The following is a 23,365-nucleotide window of genomic DNA, read 5'->3' as shown; positions in this document are numbered from 1 at the left end:
CCGGAGTTTGCCTATGCCTTCCTTAAGATAATATGTGAGATATGATAACGTATTACGACATATTATTGGCTCAATGCTTTAAAAAAAAAATCCAGCAGAAAGAAAGTCATGGTATCCCTTGTTCTAGAAGAACATTTGAATAAGAACATTCAGTTTTGAACATTATGACTTGCCACAATCCAGAAAGGACATGTAACACAGTATAAGTCACTGTATTTTGCTTTTCCTGATACATCCTCATGCTCCCTCATGCTTCAGCAGATTCCAGAAGCACATGCAGCAGAACGTATGTGCAGCAATTATGTCAGGATGCTAAGTGGACAGAAGCAATCACTGAATGCTGGAATGCCACTCAGTATGCCATCATCAACATCACCTCTGGAAAGATCAGCTGTGTGGCATCACTGCATAAACAGATACAAGCTGCCAAGGATCAGCAAATGAGGGACACCAGAACATTTCCTATCACTTCAGCAGTGCATAAATAGTGCAAGTAGTCAATAGCAGGCAGAGTCCAACTATTATCAGGAGGAGGACTTAACCCTTCCCTTGCGACAGTTCTGATCCAGGCTGGGTGACTGACACCTGCTTCCATTGGCTCAAATGGGAGCTTTACTTCCAATATAATTAGCAGGCACCAGGGAGAAATTCACCAGGGAGACTCCAATACTTTGGCCACCTCATGAGAAGAGAAGACTCCCTGGAAAAGACCCCGATGTTGGGAAAGATGGAGGGCACAAGGAGAAGGGGACAACAGAGGGTGAGATGGTTGGATAGTGTTCTCGAAGCTACCAGCATGAGTTTGAAAAAACTGCGGAAGGCAGTGGACAACAGGAGTGCCTGGCGTGCTCTGGTCCATGGGGTCACAAAGAGTCGAACACGACAAAACGACTAAACAACAACAACAAAGGGAGAAATTCTTCTGCTATAGGAAACACATAAGTCTGTATCAAAAGAAAGGGTAGCCATTATTATGCAATGCTACCTAAAAGCATTTATCTATGAATGTTAACACATCCAACATTTAAAATCCTCACATCTTCGAAAAGAAAAGTAAAGGAAGGCACATCAGTGATCTGATTTAACTACACACCTATGCAAATGAAATGGGGTGTTGATAAATTGGGTTTTCTAAACAGCTTGTGATCACATACTGCAATCTGTAATGATTCAGTGCCTTCAACCATTCATGATGGTTTGCAGTTGGTTTAGACTCTTAGGCTGCAGCTGCAAACACAGTCTGCTTTGGGGGGGAATGGGACTTGCTTGTAAGTAAATGTGCTGAGCTCTATGGGTGATGAAATGATGCCATGGGATAAAGACCAAGCACAGATATCAATCCTTCATAAGAAGTTGGCTGGCATGAAAGAGCTCACTAATAAGAAATGCTTTGTTGTTGCATAGAAGATGGTTAATAAATTTCAGGAAATAAATCTTTTTTTAAACAACATAAGAGAAATCCAAAGTTCTCCCTCAACAAAACTGTGTGATTTACTGTTGGACATTGAGTCATTCTGCAAAGCAGGAAACAGGAGAGGTATATAAGCCAGTGACATCATCCAGTGACATCCAGAACCTTCTTAAATCTGCAAAGGAGGTTATTCTGGTCTCACTGGAAATGAGAAGGTAAGATTTTTGGGGGGGATGGGGCTAGCCAGTTTATACTATAGCCTGCTATATCACATAGCCTGCCATATGAAAGTTATTTGCAACTAGAGTTGCCATATTTCAAAAAGGAAAACCAGGAAACCCCAAAATTGCTGAGCTTTTTGTTGTTGAACCAATATTTCAATTGACTTGCCTAAGATTCAGGACAAAGCATCGCCTTTCAGAGATTCCACCTGGACCTCAATTCCAAATCCGGACGTATGGCAAATCCGGACGTATGGCAGCCCTAGCTAAACACGTTAGGTTAGCTCAGGAGGAGACATCTTAATGTTCACATTTCTATTATTCATTCATTTATTTCATAAAATTTATACACCACTTCACGGTTAAAACAACAACAACAACCACCCTGAAAGCAGTTTACAAAACTCTTCTACTGAAGACTCTGCACTTAAGCCAGCTGATAAATTGTGTCCTCCTCCCAGATAGCACGTGTTGCGGTGAGATCATCAGGACTGACCTCATTGCTTGTGTGGGTGGGAGTGATTGGATAGCCACAATAACCTGATTGGTGGTCCCTCGGTTGCTGGGGTAAATCTGGCCATTGGGCTTGTTCATGCATTAACCAAGGGACCTATATATGCCACTGCACGTTGCGTTGAGCTTCCTCTTTTCGCCTCGTGCATCAGATCACCCTCCCTATATTTAGGGTCCATTATGACCTTGCTATGCCATCATGGGTCATCTGTTCTTGGGACAGGGGCCCAGTAGGAATTTTCCCATTTGGCTGATTGGCTGGTGCCACTTGGGTTTCGCCTGCCGCGTAGCAAATCATAACAATTTTGTAAGGTTTGGCAGTTAGGGATTGGTTCAGTGTGGAGTGGGGGGGTGGTTGTCACATCTGCCCCTCCAATGCGCGAAAGGTATTCCGTTAAAGGAATCCAGGGGCTCACCTTGCTTTTGTCCAATCCCCTTCCAGGGCTTAGAGCCACGCCAGAGTGTGGGCTTGAGTCTGAGCCTGGTCCAATGCTCCCCCAGGATGTTTCCCCTTACTGACCTCTGCCAGAGTCCAGTCGTCAGTGCTGCCATGACAAGGTCAGTTGCAGCTAGTCAGGAACCAATGCCTAAGCAAACCACTCACGATCTGTAATCAATAAAGTTGTGGCCAAAATTATGCCAATAACCTTAAACTAAATTCTGTGTCAATTGTGTCTTTATTTATTGGGGGAGGTCTTGGGATCTGCAAGAGCATTACCATAGTCTTCAATGGATATAATGCTAGGGATATATCTAATGTATATTTTACAAATTCCACTTTTATACCTTCCCCCAGAAGAATCCTGGGAACTATACTTTTCAGCAGGTGCTCACAATTCAGTCTGGAGATCACAGACAGAACTAAAAGACCCAGAGCCCCCAGGGAGAAGGAGATTGTGGTTAAAGCAATTTCAAGGCTGCCATTTTATGAGCATTTACTTGGGGATTCCCATTCCAGTGGGAATGACCTTTAAGGAACATGTACATCCGAGTTACTACAGGTCAATTATTCCTTCTAAGAGCCTGATGTGTTGTTTTTTTGTGGAGGATTAGTATACTATAAGATATATTAAACATTTTCTTACATTGGGAGGGTGGGGCAAAAATCTTCAGCAGTGAATTTCCACTGTTAAACAACTGGGAGTCCAAAACCCTCTTCCATCTTCTGCAAACTATCCAGAGATCTTCCATCAGATCCTGATCTGCCACCTGATCAGCCCTGCTCTGGGAAGCAGAAATCGACTTCTTGACTGCTGCCACATGAGTAGTTTGGAATCTAAACCAGCACTCAGGAGAGTGGTGCCATGTCTCAATAAGTACATTCTATATACAAACAGCAAATGTAAGGTAAAACCCCTGCTGTTATTTTGTTTTCAGAGATGATCATTCTCATTGTGTTGCTGAGTTTTGCTGCTGTGTTACAACAACCTGCTTCAAAAGTAAGTTTCTTAGCTACACAGGCATCCATGCCTAACTCTCTCCCATTTAAATCAGTAGGGGGAAAAGTGTTACTAAAATTGGTTGGGTTGTTTTCAAATCTAAGATTGGTTTGGGTCAGCCTAAATATTCTCTTTAATCAGTCAAAATGTGTTTTACTGCTTCATCCAGGAACACAATGAACTTGAAAAATATCATACTTAAGGGGAAGTCCAAACAAATGTAACTGTATTTTTTAAAAAACAAAAAACTTGATTGAATCTCGATTCTTTAAGGATGTTGTGGTTTTCAATTCCACTAAAAGTAATGGTAAGTCTCTTTTTTATTTCAGTAACTGTAGATTTATCCAAAGCATAGGTGCTGGGTGCCCAGGGCCCTGCTGCCATGGCTCCCACAACATTTTAAATGAGGGAGCCAGGCTCGGTTGCGCATGCATGCTGTCATCATGCCCCTGGCGTGTGTGCGCCACATCACCACGCCCGCATTACGTGTATGAGTGACGTCAGCATGCGGGGGGGGGGCATGATGACATAGAGCACACACACCAGAAGGGCGTGATGGCAGTGCCCAGCCTCAGGCATCTATGGTTGCCGGCGCAAGCCGGCACCACTGATCCAGAATACGCCAAAGGGAGTTTGGTGGCACTGCATTACCCAACAGTTTACAACTCAGATTTCATTTCGTCAGAGGAGCCTGACAGAGGCAAATGGGGCCTACAAAGCACTTTTTCATGATTCTTAGAGGAACAGTGGTAAAACTATATTAGCATAATGAAAAATAATCCTGTAGATAAAGACAAGAGGAATATTACTCGTTCTCTTACTTCAGGCACATGCAGTAGGAATTGGACCAGCTGAGCGAAATCAGATTGTTGACAAGCACAATGCCCTGCGAAGAGGAGTGCAGCCACCGGCAAGCAACATGCTGAAGATGGTAAGCAAGGAAGAGGCCCGATTCATGTAGGTCAGGGGCCTTGCAAAGGCTTTCCAGGGATACTACACCTCCTTGCAGGCAGAAAACCTCTCATAGATAGGACTAGATTCAACAACAGCATGAATGCCACTTACATTGAATCCTGACAAGACAGAAGTACTGTTTCTGGGGGACAGGAGGCGGGCAGGTGTGGGGGATTCCCTGGTCCTGAATGGGGTAACCGTGCCCCTGAAGGACCAGGTGCGCAGCCTGGGAGTCATTTTGGACTCACAGCTGTCCATGGAGGCACAGGTTAAATCCGTGTCCAGGGCAGCTGTGTACCAGCTCCATCTGGTACGTAGGCTGAGACCCTATCTGCCCGCGGACTGCCTTGCCAGAGTGGTGCATGCTCTGGTTATCTCCCGCTTGGACTACTGCAATGCGCTCTACGTGGGGCTACCTTTGAAGGTGACCCGGAAACTACAACTAATCCAGAATGCAGCAGCCAGACTGGTGACTGGGAACGGCCGCCGAGACCACATAACACCGGTCTTGAAAGACCTACATTGGCTCCCAGTACGTTTCTGAGCACAATTCAAAGTGTTGGTGCTGACCTTTAAAGCCCTAAACGGCCTCGGTCCAGTATACCTGAAGGAGCGTCTCCACCTCCATCGTTCTACCCGGACACTGAGGTCCAGCACCGAGGGCCTTCTGGCGGTTCCCTCACTACGAGAAGCCAAGTTACAGGGAACCAGGCAGAGGGCCTTCTCGGTAGTGGCGCCCTCCCTGTGGAACGCCCTCCCACCAGATGTCAAAGAGAACAACAACTACCAGACTTTTAGAAGACATCTGAAGGCAGCCCTGTTTAGGGAAGCTTTTAATGTTTGATGTATCATTGTATTTTAATATTCTTTTGGAAGCCGCCCAGAGTGGCTGGGGAAACCCAGCCAGATGGGCGGGGTATAAATAATAAATTATTATTATTATTATTATATTACACATCGTTTTAGAAAAGACAGAAGAGGACAAAAAGTGGGCACATATTTGCATATCATCATTTATGCGTATGTCACTATTCCATCGTACAAGCCATGCTCAATGCAATTTACATAATCAGATAAATATAACAAAATTTGTCATAAGCAAAGAATAAAACACATCCAGACATATACAACAAAATTAAATATTCCCCACATATGTCCTAATAAGATCTAAGAATAAGTATAAAGAGGGAAAGTAAACTTATATCAAGATTAAGATAAATTTTCAGGATAAAAATTCTGAAGAGAGGGAAAGGGTTTGCTGAAATGGATAATTGACTTAGAATACAAAAAAGGGAGGTGTGAGGAGATCAGGGAAACAAGCAAATGAAAAATAAGTTATGGGAAGGTTCGATTTGTTGTTGTTTTTTTTTTCTTTTGTTTTTAATTGTTTCTATCTTTCTGTTTTTTTATTGTGATGTGTTGGTTTTGTTATTGTTTAATTTGGTGTTTGTACTTTTGCCTTTTTGTAAACTTAAAACTTTAATAAATACTATTTTTTTAAAAAAATAAGAATAAGTATACAAAAAAAAACCCTCACGGTGGTGGCAGCCGAGGTGGTGGAGAGAGAACCCAACCAGCCAAGTTAAGGCAGCGGGGGGGGGGCAGCAATGGCGTGCTGAAGTGGCCTGAGTGGGGGTGGGGTGAGCAGGGAAGTGGTGTGGGGGTGGCAGTGGTGAAGGTTGGCCTGAGTGGGTGGGGTGTGTGCCCCAGATTTAGGCTAGAAGAAGTTGGAGGGTATGCTATATAGTGGCTGGATCTACACACCTCAAAAAAGCATTTCAGGAAAACGTGTTGTAAACCTCATAATGGGAAATCATGTTGGCGAAAGATGGAATTCCACAGTGTCATCTGGGGTCACAGTGTTATAACACATTTAAAACACTTTTTCTGTACTAATGTAGCTGAGTCCAATGTGTCCTGAGTTCTGTGGCCCAAGGCTCACCACCACAACTTTGCCTAAACATGCAGACTTTTCTCCCCCAGCAAGCAGCTGTGGCAGGTGGAATGGAGGCTGTCTTCTGTGAAAAGGAAGGGGCGCTCCTGGCAAGAGAGGTGTAGGAGGAAGGAGATGGGGGAACTCTCACGTCAGACATGTAGGACCACCGCCCCAGAAGGAAACATCAGTGTCTCTAATGTACACCAGGGCTTCACTAGAAGTGGGACAAGGCTACAATGCTTACGTCAGGCTAAATTTGACTTTGAGGGAAACACACCAAAGCACAAGAAATGGCAGCATACGTTTGGAATATGAATAACATTGTGCATCCATAGATTCAAAGCCCAGTGGTTGGGGTGCCCTAGAACCCCAGTAAATGGTAATGTGTGCACATCCCAATGAGTAGCTGAGAGCACCTAACTCACCATCTTAACCAGAGTTTGAAAGCTGGCTAGGGATTTGGGTGGCGTTCTGATCTAAACCACTGAGCCCCTTGGGCTTGCCAATCTGAAGGTCAGCAGTTTGAATCCATGCAACAGGGTGAGCTCCCATTGCTCTGTCCCAGCTTCTGCCCAACCTAGCAGTTCAAAAGCATGCCAGTGCAAGTAGATAAACAGGTACCGCTGCGGCGGGAAGGTAAACGACGTTTCCATGTGCTCTGGTTTCCATCACAGAGTTCCGTTGCACCAAAAGCAGTTAGTCATGATGGCCACATGACCCAGAAAGCTGTCTGCGGACAAATGCCGGCTCCCTCAGCCTGAAAGTGAGATCAGCGCTGCAACCCCATATTCACCTTTGACTGGACTTAACTGTCCAGGGGTCCTTTACCTTTTTTACCTTACTATCGTTAAGCATGGCTGGCATGAGTCAGGCAAAGGTAATGCTAAACAATGCTTAAGATCATCCAGGGACTGAGGTTGGTGACTGACTCTAGAACAGAACACATGAAATTTTGAAAAAATCAGAGGTATATAATGTTCTCCATTTTTAGAGTATGTGTCCATTCACACATTTACTACTTTTTTTTTCATTTAGAAATGGAATTCAGCTGCTGAAGCGAATGCAAAACGCTGGGCAAGCAACTGTCAATTTGCTCACAGCCCAAGTAACCAAAGAGTTGCCGGCAAGTACATCTGTCAGTAAGCACTGTGCAAAAAATTGAGGGTGATCTAAAATCTAACCCACATCTAATATACATTCACAATTGTTGCACTGACTCCGCAATTGTCATTCTGAGCATAATATTAAAAATACTCGAGGAATCCCACAGAAAGAGGCACAATGGAGAGGAATGTTCCAATTCTCCCTAACATCTGAAGTGAGAATTCCACATGCCATTCGCACCAGCCAAGCTTTGCCTTGGCACACACTGTGTCCACCTGTGATACATATAACTTTTTAAGCACAGAGGACCAGTACACTGCAGCTTCCTCCTCCCTCAGGTGTTCGAAAGAAGGTGAAACCTGAAACATTTTGCTTTTGAACTTCTCTGGGAGTCATAAAGCCACGGCAAAGGCTTGTAATATTGCAGGGTGCCCCCTGACCTCGGCTGACCAGCACTCTGAGCTTTACAATGTATTGGAATGTATTGACCTTAAATGGAGTTGTGTTTCCTCTGGGCAGTGATGACCCTATATGGTGATGGGGCAATAAAAGCCTTGACCGGATGAGGTAACATGAGACATTGGCAAACGGCCATGTGGCTGGAGAGAGACAAAGGATAATAAAAAAGCTACGGGAGGAGAGAGAAGTTCGAAAGGAGCTGCTCATACCATCCTGAAAATATTGCTGGCTCTCTGTGTCTTTATTTTATGCTAAACTGCGCCATTTGTAACGGCTGGCTCCGACAAACTTCAATATCTCTGCCTTGTTAATCACAGTAATGGAGGGAGATGGAGATGATAGATAGAGATGGGAGATGGGAGATGATGGGAGATGGGAGAGATGGGAGAGATGGGAGAGATTGGAGATAGAGATAGAGATAGAGATAGAGATAGAGATAGAGATAGAGATAGAGATAGAGAGCAATACAATACAGTGGTGCCTTGCAAGATGAAATTAATCCGTTCCGCGAGTCTCTTCGTCTTGCGGTTTTTTCGTCTTGTGAAGCACGGCTATTAGCGGCTTAGCGGCTATTAACGGCTTAGCGGCTTTAAGAAAAAGGAAACAAACTCGCAAGAACTCGCAAGACGTTTCGTCTTGCGAAGCAAGCCCATAGGGAAATTCATCTTGCGGAACGACTCAAAAAACGCAAAACCCTTTCGTCTAGCGAGTTTTTCGTCTTGCGAGGCATTCGTCTTGCGGGGCACCACTGTAATTCAGTGGCAAGCAGTGAAATTTTTCATAGGGAAAGTTAAGGTAAGAGGTGACAGCTTGCAAGGGCAATTGGGGTGATGTTGCATGTGTGACATTACGATGCCACAATGTCACACATGTGAGCATTGCACCTCCATCCCTAAGCTGGGCAGAAGCTTCCTGGGCTTTGAGAAGGAGGCGCCAGGCCTCTGACAAGATGCCAGGTGGGCTTTGGAAAGGTGTCAGGAGGGCTCTTGAACTCTTATGCCTAGTCCACTGACCACACACCACTGCAATAATTCTAAAACCCCCAGAGAGCGAGTGCCTTTTAGAAGAGACATTTACAGGCAAATATACACGTGCTAACAACAAAACAGGTGTACCTTTTGCTTTAGAATAATTATTTTGCATTCAAATGTGAGTAGCTTTAACCAACTAGCTAACCAGACAGATTTGTGAGTGGGGGGGACAAATTCTGCTTGAATAAACAAGCTTCTACCTGTTGCAGCATGTTCCCCTGAACATTGCATGACTCCTCTTGTTTACAGAATTTCCTAGGTCAGGAATCACGAGTTTTGTTAATGCTTCCCGTCTCCACTTCTAGATGGCATCTCATGTGGTGAAAATATATATGCATCATCTCACGCTACTCCATGGAATGACGTGATTCAAGCTTGGTACAAGGAGGTGAAAGATTTCAAGTACGGTGTTGGAGCAGTCCGTCCAGGGGCCGTAACTGGTCATTACACTCAGGTAACTCAAACACCGTTTTGTATCTTTGTCAAGCACATGGTTCAGCTAGTCAATCCATGCCTGATAGCCCACTTGCATCTTGGCTTGCTGCTGCCTGGAACCTCACAGAAGGAAGGAAGAAAACCGAAGAGGTGGGTTTTTCCCTCATATTTCACCCAGTACTTTTTCCATATTTTTCACACAGAAGTTCAGATAATGGATTGTCCTTATCTCTGCTGTGCCTTTCTTTCTGTTTTTTCTTCAGATGCCATTCTCATTCACAGCTTATTCAAACTTCCTTTCCCTGAGGGGAAAAATGAGGGTGCTTCAATTAGACACAACACAAAGTGATGATATTTTGGTTGTTTTTTTTAAAAAAGCTGTTAAATGTATGTTTTCCTTGCTCGACATGGAAACAGATTCCAATATGTTTTCTTGTGTGGATGTTCTTATACTTACAGGTGGTTTGGCACAAGTCTCACCTCATTGGTTGTTATGATGCCCATTGTCCTCAAAGCAGCATGAAGTACCTCTACGTTTGCCAGTACTGTCCTGCGTATGTATTATTTATTTATCTGTTTGTTTGTTTGTTTGTTTGTTTGTTTGTTTGTTTGTTTGTCGTTTGTTACCCATAGTCTCCAAAGGATTTATGTTTCATATCAGTTTTCCTTTTATATATTACAAAAAAAACCAGAAACCTGAATAAAAGAACCCTCATAAGAGCCACAGGACGCTTGGGCAGCACACTAGTACAGTATTAACTCTGCATTTCAATGGCTGCCAACCAACCAGAAAACAAAAACAGCAACGTCCTTATTACCTTTGGGCTATTTGCCTAAAAAATAAGGAAGCAGCAGTGGATTTATTTTTTTAATGACAAAGTCAAAACCCCTCAGAAAAGAATTTTCTGACATTTTATGGAAACCTCCACCACCACCACCCCCGCTCCCTTTGGATCCTCCTAAACAGTTGAAGACTTTCATTCCGGAATGTTCATTGCACTGAATATTCAGTGAAATGGACTCCCTAACTTCACCACCAGGGTGGATCCAGTCAGACCTTAACCATATCAAGTTCCTTGTGCCAGCTCTAAAATCCTAGGGAAATCCCGTGCCACCCCAGAGAATATTTGGCAGAAAACCTCCATTTGCCACCCACAACTAGTATAGAGATTCTGGGAGGCTTATTTCATTCAGCCCAATTTTTTCCTTGTTCATAGGAGCAGTCACAGTTATCATCCTCAGGAGAATAGGCAGGGAAGTCACAAAACTAGTGACTTCCCATTCACAAAACATAGATGTTTGTAACCCAGATTACATACAATTGCATTTTAAGGTTCCGTCTTATATAATTTCATCCTCTTTAACATGTTTCTTAATATATTCGGCTATTTTCTGACACTTCAAACCCCAATGTGGTCTTTGCATATGGGGAATAACTTCTTTAATACAGTGGTACCTCGGGTTAAGTACTTAATTCATTCTGGAGGTCTGTTCTTAACCTAAAACTGTTCTTAACCTGAAGCACCACTTTAGCTAATAGGGCATCCTGCTGCTGCCGCGCCGCCGGAGAACGATTTCTGCTCTCATCCTGAAACAAAGTTCTTAACCTGAGGTACTATTTCTGTCTGTAACCTGAAGCATATGTAACCTGAAGCATATGTAACCCGAGGTACCACTGTAGACTAGAAAGGGTTTCCAGTCTTCTTTAAGGATTTGAAATCTGTGTCTCTTATCAGTGCTGTCAGTTTTGCCATCTCTGCGTATTCCTAGATTTTCACCAACCATTCTTTTTAGAGGGTGTTCCCTCCTCATTCCATTTCTGTGCATTGAGATTTCTGTGCATTGCCATTGTAGTCACATACATAAATACCATTGAGGCTTCATTTGGGATTTTGCTGTCTAGTATCCCCAGTAGGAAGGATTCTAGCCTCTTGGGAAAAGCCAATTTATTTATTTTTCTTAATTTCATTATATATCACATCCCAAAAGGCCTTCGCCTCCCTGCAAGTCCACCACATATAATAAAATGACCCCTCACAGTCATTACATTTCCAACACTTATTTGATACATTTTTGTACATTTGAACTAGTTTATTTGGGGTTAAATATTATCTGTAGATCATATTGTAATAATTTTCTTTTAAGCCATAAAATGCTGTAAATTTCATTCCTGTTTTCCAAAGCTCTTCCCAGGCAGCCATATCTATATTATGTCCAACATCCTTAGCACAATTAGTCATTGTTATTTTAACCATTTCATCCTTTGTTTCCCAGCCTAACAATGATTTGTACATGTTAGAAACTAATTTCTCATCATTGTTACGTAAACCTACTTCCAAGTTTGCCCGGACTTTTTCAGTTGAAGAGTGAGTTGGCCAGTCTCCTTTTTCCTGCATCTGACTAGAACAATAAGCCAATATATTTGGGAGGCAGAAGGAGTTGCTGCCCCTCCTTCTCCCTGCATCCCACCCTGGCAGCTGAGGGTTCAGGCCTGCTCAGCTTCACCGAATGGCTGTCTTCCCTTGCTGGGAAGAGGTCTCCTTCTCCCAGCTGGCCAGTCGCTCTGGGAGGCTGACCCTGTTTGGCCTTGTCTCCACCCGACTCAGCCAAAGCCCCAATCCACCTGAATGAGCTCAATTCATTTTAGGCTTGGAGCTTCAGCAAAATCCAGTGTGCAACCCTATTCCTCACATTCATTTCAAAAATGTATGCACTGCTTGTCAAAAAACATCCGAGCAGTTTGAACAATAAAATTAAGGAAAAATTAAGAACAATAATTTACAGCACACAAAAGGTTAATACAACAGTAGAATAAAGGAACTTTCTAAAAAAAATGCATAAATAATTGAGAACAGAAAGCACAAATGTATCCCTGTTTGTTTACTTCTTATTTATCTTATTTATCATCCCAGAGGGAACATGATGGGATCACTTCAAACCCCATATAAGTCTGGGTCACCTTGTGGGGACTGCCCTGGCTCATGCGACAATGGATTATGCAGTGAGTAGAAATAACTTCAAATATTATCATAATGCCTTTTTGTACTTTAGAAAGGGCACTTAATAAGAATGGATCCCAGTAAATTTGATGGAAGCTTATTCCTGAGTAGATGTGCACAAGATTATAGACCCCATAACCTTCCTTATTCTGTAGGTGGTTGCAGGATGTCTATGTAAATGTTCTCATGACCTGTACAAGGTAAAGGTAAAGGTACCCCTGCCCGTACGGGCCAGTCGTGTCCGACTCTAGGGTTGTTCGCCCATCTCACTTAAGAGGCCAGGGGCCAGCGCTTTCCGGAGACACTTCCGGGTCACATGGCCAGCGTGACGAAGCTGCTCTGGTGATCCAGCACCAGCGCAGCACACGGAAACACCGTTTACCTTCCCGCTATAAGTGGTACCTATTTATCTACTTGCACATAGGGGTGCTTTCGAACTGCTAGGTGGGCAGGCGCTGGGACCGAACGACAGGAGCGCACCCCGCCGCGGGGATTCGAACCGCCGGCCATACGATTGGCAAGTCCTAGGCACTGAGGTTTTACCCACAGCGCCACCGGCGTCCCTTATGACCTGCACATCCACCCTTAAAAACATGCCCAATTTATTCTGGGTTCTGGGCCAGGATTGCTAAAATAATTACTAATTCAGTTCCTACATTCATTAAAACAAACTGCTAAATAATGTTTTACATGTTCTTCTTTTTCTTTTAAATCACTTTCAGTTTTGATCTTGAACTCCACTATGTCAACTAAAAATGAAAAAGTCCCTGGAGTTTGAATCCTTGGAGGTGTTAACTCTGATGTGTTCTTGTCCTTTTCATTTTTAGCCAATCATTGAAAATATAGAGATAAGAACATCACCTGTGAAGCTGTAGTGAAATCACAAGGATGCAATAAGAAGGAAATTATGCAAGAATGTGTTGCTTCTTGCAAGTGCCCCCCCCCCGAAATAACATAGGAGGTTCATCATCTTCGTTGAACTCTGCATTCTCACTTAAATCATACAATCCTCCAGTTTCTTCTGACAGATCCCGTCTAAATGAAATTTCTTAACATGTTTTTGAAACTGAAAACTCATAAAAAGTCTTGCATGCATGGATGTTTTCATTCTTTCTTTTTGCCTAATGGGGGGGTGGGGAGTTGGGGGGTAGGGTCTAAAGAGTCACAGGAGAAATAAAAGGCACACAGATGCACACCTGCAAAGGATCCCAAGAGGGATGCAATGTATGGCTGAGTAAATGCGGATACAGGAAGCCTGGAATGGAAAGGGGACAAACGTAATGATATGAAGTGCAACTAACCCACAGCTGCTCCACCTGGGCTCACACACTGGGCTAACACAGGTTGGATCCTAGGCTAATCCTGCAGCTGAAGCAATTCTGCAATACATAGCAACCCAAAAACCTACACAGCAACACATGTGCACAAGGGTCCTGGTATCCCCAGTGCTTGGAATCAACTAGTGCATTTGAACAAAAATCTCTGAACGACCGCAGAAAGTTGCTACCATAATTGCTGGGTGAACTATGGGTGAATTAAGTTAATTTGGGAGTGGGACGATTTCTCATTCATCTTTACGCTCAGTCCCTCCACCCAGTGCTCTGTAGGGGGACTCTCAGACTTATAGCATTCCGCAGTTTTTAAAATAAAAATATTAGTTGTTGCATTACCAGGAATGGGAGATGAGAAGCAAATGGTGTTCTAAGGTTTCTTTTGTTGCTAAGGTGACTTAGGTCCATACAACATAAGAAGAGTGTGCTGGATCAGGCCAATGGCCCATCTGGTCCAGCATCCTGTTTTCACAGTGGTGAATGAGATGCTGGCAGGGTTCAAGCCCAAAAGAACTCTTCCTGTAACTGGGATTCTGCGTTACTGCCTTCAGCTGTGGAGGAAGAGCTTAGTGAGTGTGGCTAGTAGCCTTCAATAGCACTCTCCTCCCTGAATTTGTCTAATTCTCTTTTAAAGCCGTCTAAGTTGGTGGCCACTATTTCCTCCTGTGGAAGTGAGTTCTATAACTGATGTGATCAGAAGGAAGGAATGGGAAGCATTTCCTGTATCTTCCTTGGTGACAGTGAGATCTCTGACAGGAGCCGTTAGAAGCTCCTGATCAGCTGCAGCAAGTCTTTTGTGAAACTCCTAGTAAAATGACATGGAGATTAATGAGGAGCAGGGGAGAAAGGAGGAGAAACTAATATTACATGCAGCCATGATACAAATGGGTGGAAATGAATACTTAAATGAGAGAAGGGATGGGAAGGGTTAATAGAAGGAATCTAATAAAGTGCAATGGGGTGAGGAGTGAAAACATTTCTCAAGCCAAGAAGTGAGTAAAAAAAGGCAATAAGTTAAGTTACCACATTATTTTTGTGTTTATACATACACACATACGTATATTGAACCTTCCCCAGCAACTGGCTAAAAGATGAGAATGCAAAGGCTCCAATGTGATGCTATAGCCCAGCGGAGCGGCACAAAAACAGGGGGAGGTTGTATTCAACTCAGTTTTACTCAAACCTATAGAGTTGAATGGACCTACCTTGGTCATGTTTATTAATTTCAGTGGGTCTGTTTGAGTGAAACCAGCTAAGTACCACCCAGGAGTTCCCACTTCCAATGTCTGGCGACAATCCCACAGGGAGAAGACTTGTCTTGAGGCAGGGCAGGGCTATAGCCAATCCGAGTGGGTGGAGGAATAACCAATGTCCTCCTCCAGTTAAGTGGCTTAAGCAACCAGAGGAGTAGCAGTATCAATCTGCAGCAGCCAAAACAACCAGGACGCTTGTAGCAAACACAGTACTTGAGTCATAAGGCATGGACTGCTGAGGTTAAGTTGTTGCAGTCCAGGAATGGCCCAGGGAGCTCACTTGGGCCTCTAATAACAGAGATGGATTAAGGAGAACCCCCAGACAGCATACCTGCTCCTTCAGAAGAAGCACAAGCCCATCCAGTATAGGACGTTGACCTGTCGTCCAGATAGAGAGCCACTCTATAGGCCTCCACCTTTCCAGGATTCAAGGTCAATGTATAGATCCTCGTTCACCACTGCATCCAGGCACAGCTCCAACAACTCATAGTGACCATATGGGTGTTGAATAGCATTGAACTTCTCAGCTGAGCTTCTCAGATAGACTGAGGTACAACAATGGGTTTGATTCCCCTCCTCCCAAGGTGAGGAGTGGCCTAGCTAAGCCTGACAGGACAGCTTACTCTATGCCATTAACCCCTTCATGCATCAAGTGGACTTAAGCATGTTGGTTGTATGAGGCTGGTGATCCCACAAGCCCAGATGGGCAACCAAAACATACATGGGGGGCACACACACCCTTGCTGGAACAGGGTCGGGAGCAACCTGTCCCAATGCATGCCATGGCAATTCGGCCGAAGCCCACTGCCTAAGGCACAGCTTGGTCCCAATGTTTGGCTTTGCCACCTGGTGATCTGCCTAGAATACCACACTAGGCCACATACCATGATATGTGCCCAGTCTGATCCAGTTCAGTGATCTGTCAAAAACAAAGGCTGAGACACTAAGGACCTCCTCCCCACCACTAACTTTGAATCACGAGTGAAAGTAAGGGGGGAGTATGGACCAACACAGGGGATGCAAAACTTTAAAAAAAAACCTTCCTTAAGATATAGGGTGTCTGCCTTTGGGGAGGGGGGTAATTTTCCATCAGATGTCACAAAGCTGCTGCACTGATTGAGCTGGGGCCGTTTCCCAGGAATAGTGCTTGATGGTCCCAGCATCTTACCCTGGGAATCCCAGAAACCACCTTAGCTGAACCTTTCTCAGGGACAAGTCGTGAAGGGATGAGGACCACCACCCCCCATGCCAAGATGGAGCTTGGGAGGGAAAGCGCAACATCCACACACTCTTTCTCCCGCTCCCCCCCCAACCACATGCTCTCCCCCACCACCACTACCGCAACCCTTCGCTCTGCTGGCTCTTTCTCCAGTGCCGCGGTGGCTGGGCCTCAGCCTTCTTGCAGCCTACTCAGCCTTGCCACGGCGACCAGAAGTGAGACACCTACGTCCAGAAGTGTGCTTTCGGATGTGTTGCACCCGTTTCTGTGAATATGGACGCGGCAGGTATCAGCCACAGCAGTGGATGAGCCTATGATGGAGGCTGCTCCAGCCACCCTGGAAGAGGTGGCGGTGGCTAGGTCACACAATCAGGACATCACAGATTTCAAACAGCCGCTGCGGCTGTTAATTTGGGGAAATTGAGTGGTATGAACCATCAGGGATTCGGATGATACCACAATAACTGTACTCCCAGCAAAGCAAACAAGCTTGAACCCCCTCCTACGCTGTAGGAACTTGAAGGAAGAGCAACCTGCCTAGCCAGAAGATGGCCATTATCAGTCCTGTCCCTACAGATCAGATAAGAGTGAGCCATAGGTCCACCTCCTTCTTAAAGGTAAAAAAAGGTAAAGGACCCCTGGATGGTTAAGTCGAGTCAAAGGCGACTATGGGGTTAGAATCATAGAATCATAGAGTTGGAAGAGACCACAAGGGCCATCGAGTCCAACCCCCTGCCAAGCAGGAAACACCATCAGAGCACTCCTGACATATGGTTGTCAAGCCTCTGCTTAAAGACCTCCAAAGAAGGAGACTCCACCACACTCCTTGGCAGCAAATTCCACTGTCGAACAGCTCTTACTGTCAGGAAGTTCTTCCTAATGTTTAGGTGGAATCTTCTTTCTTGTAGTTTGGATCCATTGCTCCGTGTCCGCTTCTCTGGAGCAGCAGAAAACAACCTTTCTCCCTCCTCTATGTGACATCCGTTTATATATTGGAACATGGCTATCATATCACCCCTTAACCTCCTCTTCTCCAGGCTAAACATGCCCAGCTCCCTTAGCCGTTCCTCATAAGGCATCGTTTCCAGGCCTTTGACCATTTTGGTTGCCCTCCTCTGGACACGTTCCAGTTTGTCAGTGTCCTTCTTGAACTGTGGTGCCCAGAACTGGACACAGTACTCCAGGTGAGGTCTGACCAGAGCAGAATACAGTGGCACTATTACTTCCCTTGATCTAGATGCTATACTCCTATTGATGCAGCCCAGAATTGCATTGGCTTTTTTAGCTGCCGCGTCACACTGTTGGCTCATGTCAAGTTTGTGGTCAACCAAGACTCCTAGATCCTTTTCACATGTACTGCTCTCAAGCCAGGTGTTGCAGCACTCATCTTGCTTTCAGGCCGAGGGAACCGGTGTTTGTCCACAGACAGCTTTCTGGGTCATGTGGCCAGCATGACTAAACCACTTCTGGTGCAACGGAACACCGTGACGGAAACCAGAGCGCACAGAAACGCCGTTTACCTTCCCGCCACAGTGGTACCTATTTAGCTACTTGCACTTGTGTGCTTTTGAACTGCTGGTTGGCAGGAGCTGGGACAGAGCAACGGGAGCTCACTCCGTTACGGGGATTTGACCCGCCAATCTTCTAATCGGCAAGTCCAAGAGGCTCAGTGGTTTAGACCACAACGCCACCCACATCCCCACCTCCTCCTTATGCCATAGTAGGAAACATTCAAAGGCAGCCCTAATACAAAAACCCTCTTCATATGCCAGCCATTCTCTGCCCACAAACTCAGAATAGGCTCTGTACACAATATTCCAATATCAGGTCCACATCATCTCCTTCTGCCCATACCCCCTTCCAAGAAAGGAGAAAGGGTCCACAAAAACACCTTTACAAATTCTCTCTTTAGGTGGTGAAAGCCCCAAGAGGCCACTGTTTCCTGAAAAGGTATGCCCTTCCTCCTGACTGACTCCTGACCATCGCCCCACCCTTCAGTGCTCCACCATGTGCAGGTGTGTCCAATGACCCAATGGAAGGTAGAGCCAGCAGAGGAACCAGAGATTCACTCACCATTGGTCTTACTGAAGGTTGTCCAGGGATGGGAACTGAAGCATCCAGTCCCAGTAGCCTCCATGCCTGGTAACTGGCAGAGCAAAGAAGTGGTCACTGTGACACCCCCTTTTCCGTGGGGTGGACAATGCCAGTGAAGTCTGTCTAGCAACCACAGAAGACTGGCTGGGCCCCCAATGTGGAAAACTCCATGTAGTTAGGGACCCCAGACAGGTCAATCCCATTTCTGAAAAGGGGAAACTTCTCCAGGGAAGGGACCCACACCTGAATCAGAGGCTGGACTAGTATCTCAAACCCTGGCAGGTATCAACAGAGTTGGAGATTCCATGCTAAGCCAGCTTCCCTGAATCCAAGGGCCATAGACAGTAGGCTTGGCCTTCTTCGAAGGCCACCTTCTCAGCCTCGGCATTCTCCAGCCTGCCAAAGCAAGCCTGAATTAGCTGACCATCGAGGCCTTTCTTCAGCTGAAGACAAGGTGGGCATTGAAAGTGGTGCTTGGCTGTAGCTTTAGGGGCCTTGACTTTGCCCTTCCAGCCTGCTCTGGCTGCCTATGAGTCACAATAGATACCAGGAAGCCAGAGAGGTGCAAAGTGCCCTCCCAAAAACCCTGTAAACAGTGCTGACAAAAGTAACCTTACTCTAAATCCAGTGTGGGTCTGCCAATATGACCCCAGGACCACTTGTTCCCAGAGGGAGTGAGAGGCTTAGAATCATTTTATAACACATTACCAGTATGGTGTAGTGGTTAGGAGAGGTAGACTTGTAATCTGGTGAACCGGGTTCGCATCCCTGCTCCTCCACATGAAGCTGCTGGGTGACCTTGGGCCAGTCCCACTTCTCTGAAGTCTCTCCACCTCACTCACCTTACAGAGTGTTTGTTGTGGGGGAGGAAGGGAAGGAGATTGTTAGCTGCTTTGAGATTCCCTAGGGTAATGATAAAGCAGGATATCAAATCCAAACTCTTCTTCTTCTTTTCTACTTTCCACCCAAACTGAGTTGCCACTCTGGTGGGCAAGCTAGAAAATATTCATCCAAGCTGAAATCCCACTAAGAAAAGAAGAGATCTTGGTTTAACTTTCCAAATACAGCTGTTCTAAAATCTTTCAGATAAGACACGTATTGAAGGCTGGACCACTCACAAGACTGGGATACGTATGGATATCTGCTTTAAGATGCATTTAAATAATCAATTAATGGTGGAAAATCACCTTAAGTAACCCTGAATTCAAGATACTAGAACATTGGGAAGAGCCCTTCTTAGAAACATGGTATTTATGGGAACAACTTAATTTGCACTGAAAAGTTCATTGCTAATATCTGTCATAGCCAAAAGTAACACAATGCACCACTATGTGGACTCAATTCACAATGGGCCAGTTCACGGACAATGGGCTGGTTCATAGACTCACCCATCCAGGGATATAATATGCACACAAGGCCACAATTGTACTTCACCTGTGCAATAACCTCCATTTCCCCACTCACTTGTCAGTGGCCAGGGTTATTCTTCTGAAGGAGGGAAGGATGAAGGTCTATGGGCAATGAGACCACCAACCAGAGCCATGACTCCATCACACTGATGAAGTATTTGAGCCTACTCCCATTTCCCACACCAATGCATCTTGTGTAAGAAAACCAGAATGAGAGGCCAAACCTTAAGATAATATGCGAGATATGAAAACGTATTACATCATATTATTGGCTCAACTGCTTTAAAAAAAAAAAAATCCAGCAGAAAGAAAGTCATGGTATCCCTTGTTCTAGAAGAACATTTGAATAAGAACATTCAGTTTTGAACATTATGACTTGTCACAATCTAGAAAGGACATGTAACACAGTATAAGTCACTGTATTTTGCTTTTCCTGATACATCCTCATGCTCCCATGAATCCCTACTCTGGTTCAGCAGATTCCAGAAGCACATGCAGAAGAACGTATGTGCAGCAATTATGTCAGGATGCTAAGTGGACAGAAGCAATCACTGAATGCTGGAATGCCACTCAGTATGCCATCATCAACATCACCTCTGGAAAGATCAGCTGTGTGGCATCACTGCATAAAGAGATACAAGCTGCCAAGTTATCAGCAAATGAGGGACACCAGAACATTTCCTATCACTTCAGCAGTGCATAAATAGTGCAAGTAGTCAATAGCAGGCAGAGTCCAACTATTATCAGGAGGGCCTTAACCCTTCCCTTGCTACAGTCCTGATCCAGACTGGGCGACTGACACCTGTTTCCATTGGCTCAAATGGGAGCTTTACTTCCAATATAATTAGCAGGCACCAGGGACCAATGATGCCATTAAAGAAACAACCAAACCAGCTAGTTTAATGTGTGGTGACAGACCAGGAAATATCAGACAGACATAGGAGAAACTGCTCTGGAGAGTCCCAGGACTGCAACCCTATGCAAACAATTGTGACTGAGAAGCAAGATCCGCTATGCTCATTGTGGCTTACTCTCAAATTGGTGCTTAGCACTGAAACCATACATTCATGCCTGGAAATAGGCAATAAAACTAATTTCTGCATGTCGTAGGAGTGCTGGGGAATAGAGACAATTATTATTTCAGAAGAAAACCATGTCAAAAGGTAATGTAAAGAATTGCACATTTTTCTAGACACACAGGTAATAATGATTATTCAATGAAGAATGGTCTATGCTACAATTAAATCCTAAACTGAAGGCCCATATTGTTAGATCCTCACTTCTGAAGCCCATCCCATATAACTGTAAACTGATCTTTTAATTTTTCTTATAAACTTTTACACACCCATTATCTTTGCTTAATTAAGTATTCTATGTATTTGTTTAAATCTACGTTCGGTTCTTGCTCAGATTTATTTAATAATTATTCATTTAGATTCATACTGTTATGCTATTTATTTAGATGTTTTGCTTATGCTGGTCTATGACCATAATAAAGTACTTAAAATAATAATCATCATCATCATCATCATCATCATCATCATAGTGATTAGTATCCACACTGAACTTTCAGGTACTGAAAAAAATACATGAAATGACATTTCCCCACCATCATGATGCTCCTGTGATCTAATCACATTTTATCCTCCTCTTCCTCCTTCAAGTACAAAGAATGTCTTCAAATCATATTGTGGGCGAAGGGGAGATTCAATTGGCAGTTCTGTATTAATCCTGTGGCAAATGTTTTAGCATATTTTGACAGAAAACCATTAATATTTGATGCGTTAATTGTTGTCTCATTTCCTCTTGAAAAAAAATGTATGATTCCAGGCTGTTAGCAACCTTCACAGATAGCAGCAGAATTTTATGGTTAATCTGCATCCCTGAAAAGAACAGTTCATATTTAGTTATTTACAGTGCTTTTCCAGGGGGGTGCAGGGGTATGCGTACCCCTAAACATTTTGTGAATTTAAGCCTTGTTTCTTTGAAGGGCAGTATTTCGATATAAGTAGGAAAATGCGAGTACCCCTAAACATTTTTAAAGGAAAAAAGCACTAGTTATTTATAGAGGTTTCTTAGCTTTTCAAGAAAATTTGTCTGTTATAGGAAGCACACAATTTTGTATCAAAAGAAATGGTAGCCATTATTATGCAATGCTACCTAAAAAGCATTTATCCATGAATGTTAACACATCCAACATTAAAAATCCTCAGATCTTCTAAATCAAGAGTAAAGGCAGGCACATCAGTGATCTGATTCAGCCACACCCCTTAACTTTTGTAACCTATGCAAATGAAATGGGGTGTTGATACATTGGGTTTTCTAGACAGCTTGTGGTCACATACCGCAATCTGTGCAATCTGTAATGACTCAGTGCCTTCAACCATTCATGATGGTTTGCAGTTGGTTTAAAGTCTTAGGCTGCAGCTGCAAATGCATTCTGCTTTGGGGGGAAATGGGACTTGCTTCTAAGTAAATGTGCTTAGCTCTATGGGTGATGAAATGATGCCATAGGACAGGGGTCAGCAACCTAAGTCCCATGGGCTACAGGCGGCCCATGGGGGTTGTTTAACCGGCCACCGAGCTGTCCCCGAACTGAGCCACTCGCTCGGTGAGTCCCCACGTGCTGCGCTAAACCAGTGCAGCGCAGCACGGGCACTCGCTTCCGCAGCACTGAAAATTGCGTCTGCGCAGGCACAGGCAACAGAAATCATGGGCAGGCGCACACACACACAATCCGGCCCACGGAGGGATCTCCACTGGAGTGAACTGGCCCAGGTGAGGTAAACCTTGCTGACCCCGCCATAGGATAAAGACCAAGCACAGATATCAATCCTTCATAAGAAGTTGGCAGGCATGAAAGAGCTCACTAATAAGAGATGCTTTGTTGTTGCATAGAAGATGGTTAATAAATTTTAGGAAATAATATTTTTTTAAACAACGTAAGAGAAATCCAAAGTTCCCCCTGGTCAAAATTGTGTGATTTACTGTTGGACATTGAGTCATTCTGCAGAGAAGGAAACAGGAGTGGTATATAAGCATAACATCATCCAGTGACATCCAGAACCTCCTTAAATCTACAAAGAAGGTTATTCCAGTCTTACTAGAAACAAGGAGGAAGGTAAGATTTTGGGAGGGAGGGTGCCAGTTTTATACCATAGTCTGCTATATCCCATAGTCTGCTATATGAAGTATATTAGCAGAGTTAAACAATTTAGGTTATCTCAGGAGGATACAACTTTTTGATCAAATTTCTATTATTTATGTACTTATTTCATAAAACGTACTAGGGTTATCATATTTCATGAAAATCCAAACACAAAAGCTGTTGAGCTCTTTTAGGCAAAGTTGCTGAGCTGTGTGGGGGGAGGGGGCAAAGTTGTTGAGTGATTTGCTCCCAGGCACTGTTCCTGACAGCCGGATCCCGGGTATGTAAAAGGTAAACGACCCCTTATAGTTACGTCCAGTCGCGAATGACTCTGGGGTTGTGGTGCTCATCTCGCTTCACAGGCCGAGGGAGCTGACGTTTGTCCACAGACAGTTTTTCCGGGTCAGGT

At 44.3% G+C, this 23,365-nt stretch overlaps 2 protein-coding genes across 2 annotated transcripts in view; both read left to right on the top strand.

Moving 5' to 3' along the window:
• Nucleotides 1-1,868: 1,868 nt before the first annotated feature.
• The window catches only part of LOC308473027 (serotriflin-like), a gene marked incomplete at its 5' end in the record, with an annotated part of 47,179 nt that continues 25,682 nt past the window's right edge, over nt 1,869-23,365 (top strand). The window contains 3 exons of the mRNA XM_080998276.1: nt 1,869-1,883; nt 3,431-3,487; nt 4,411-4,515. Of these exons, the coding sequence (XP_080854402.1) occupies nt 1,869-1,883; nt 3,431-3,487; nt 4,411-4,515 (177 nt within the window). The remainder of the gene's footprint in view (nt 1,884-3,430; nt 3,488-4,410; nt 4,516-23,365) is intronic.
• LOC308472516 (cysteine-rich venom protein pseudechetoxin-like) lies at nt 8,948-13,464 on the top strand. Its single transcript, XM_080997516.1, has 5 exons — nt 8,948-8,993; nt 9,374-9,522; nt 9,963-10,057; nt 12,416-12,504; nt 13,330-13,464. Exons 1-5 carry the CDS (start codon nt 8,987-8,989, stop codon nt 13,338-13,340), a joined length of 351 nt encoding a protein of 116 aa, XP_080853642.1. The 5' UTR covers nt 8,948-8,986; the 3' UTR covers nt 13,341-13,464.

This window comes from Podarcis pityusensis (assembly GCF_964106645.2).
Source record: "Podarcis pityusensis genome assembly, chromosome: 3".
Lineage (NCBI taxonomy): Eukaryota > Metazoa > Chordata > Lepidosauria > Squamata > Lacertidae > Podarcis > Podarcis pityusensis.
This window is presented reverse-complemented; position numbering and strand designations above follow the sequence as displayed.

Coding starts and splice junctions, on each gene's coding strand:
- LOC308472516 (XM_080997516.1), top strand. Junction 9,523..9,962: donor TAACTGGTCATTACACTCAG/GTAACTCAAACA, acceptor TTATACTTACAG/GTGGTTTGGCACAAGTCTCA. Junction 10,058..12,415: donor GTTTGCCAGTACTGTCCTGC/GTATGTATTATT, acceptor TTATCATCCCAG/AGGGAACATGATGGGATCAC.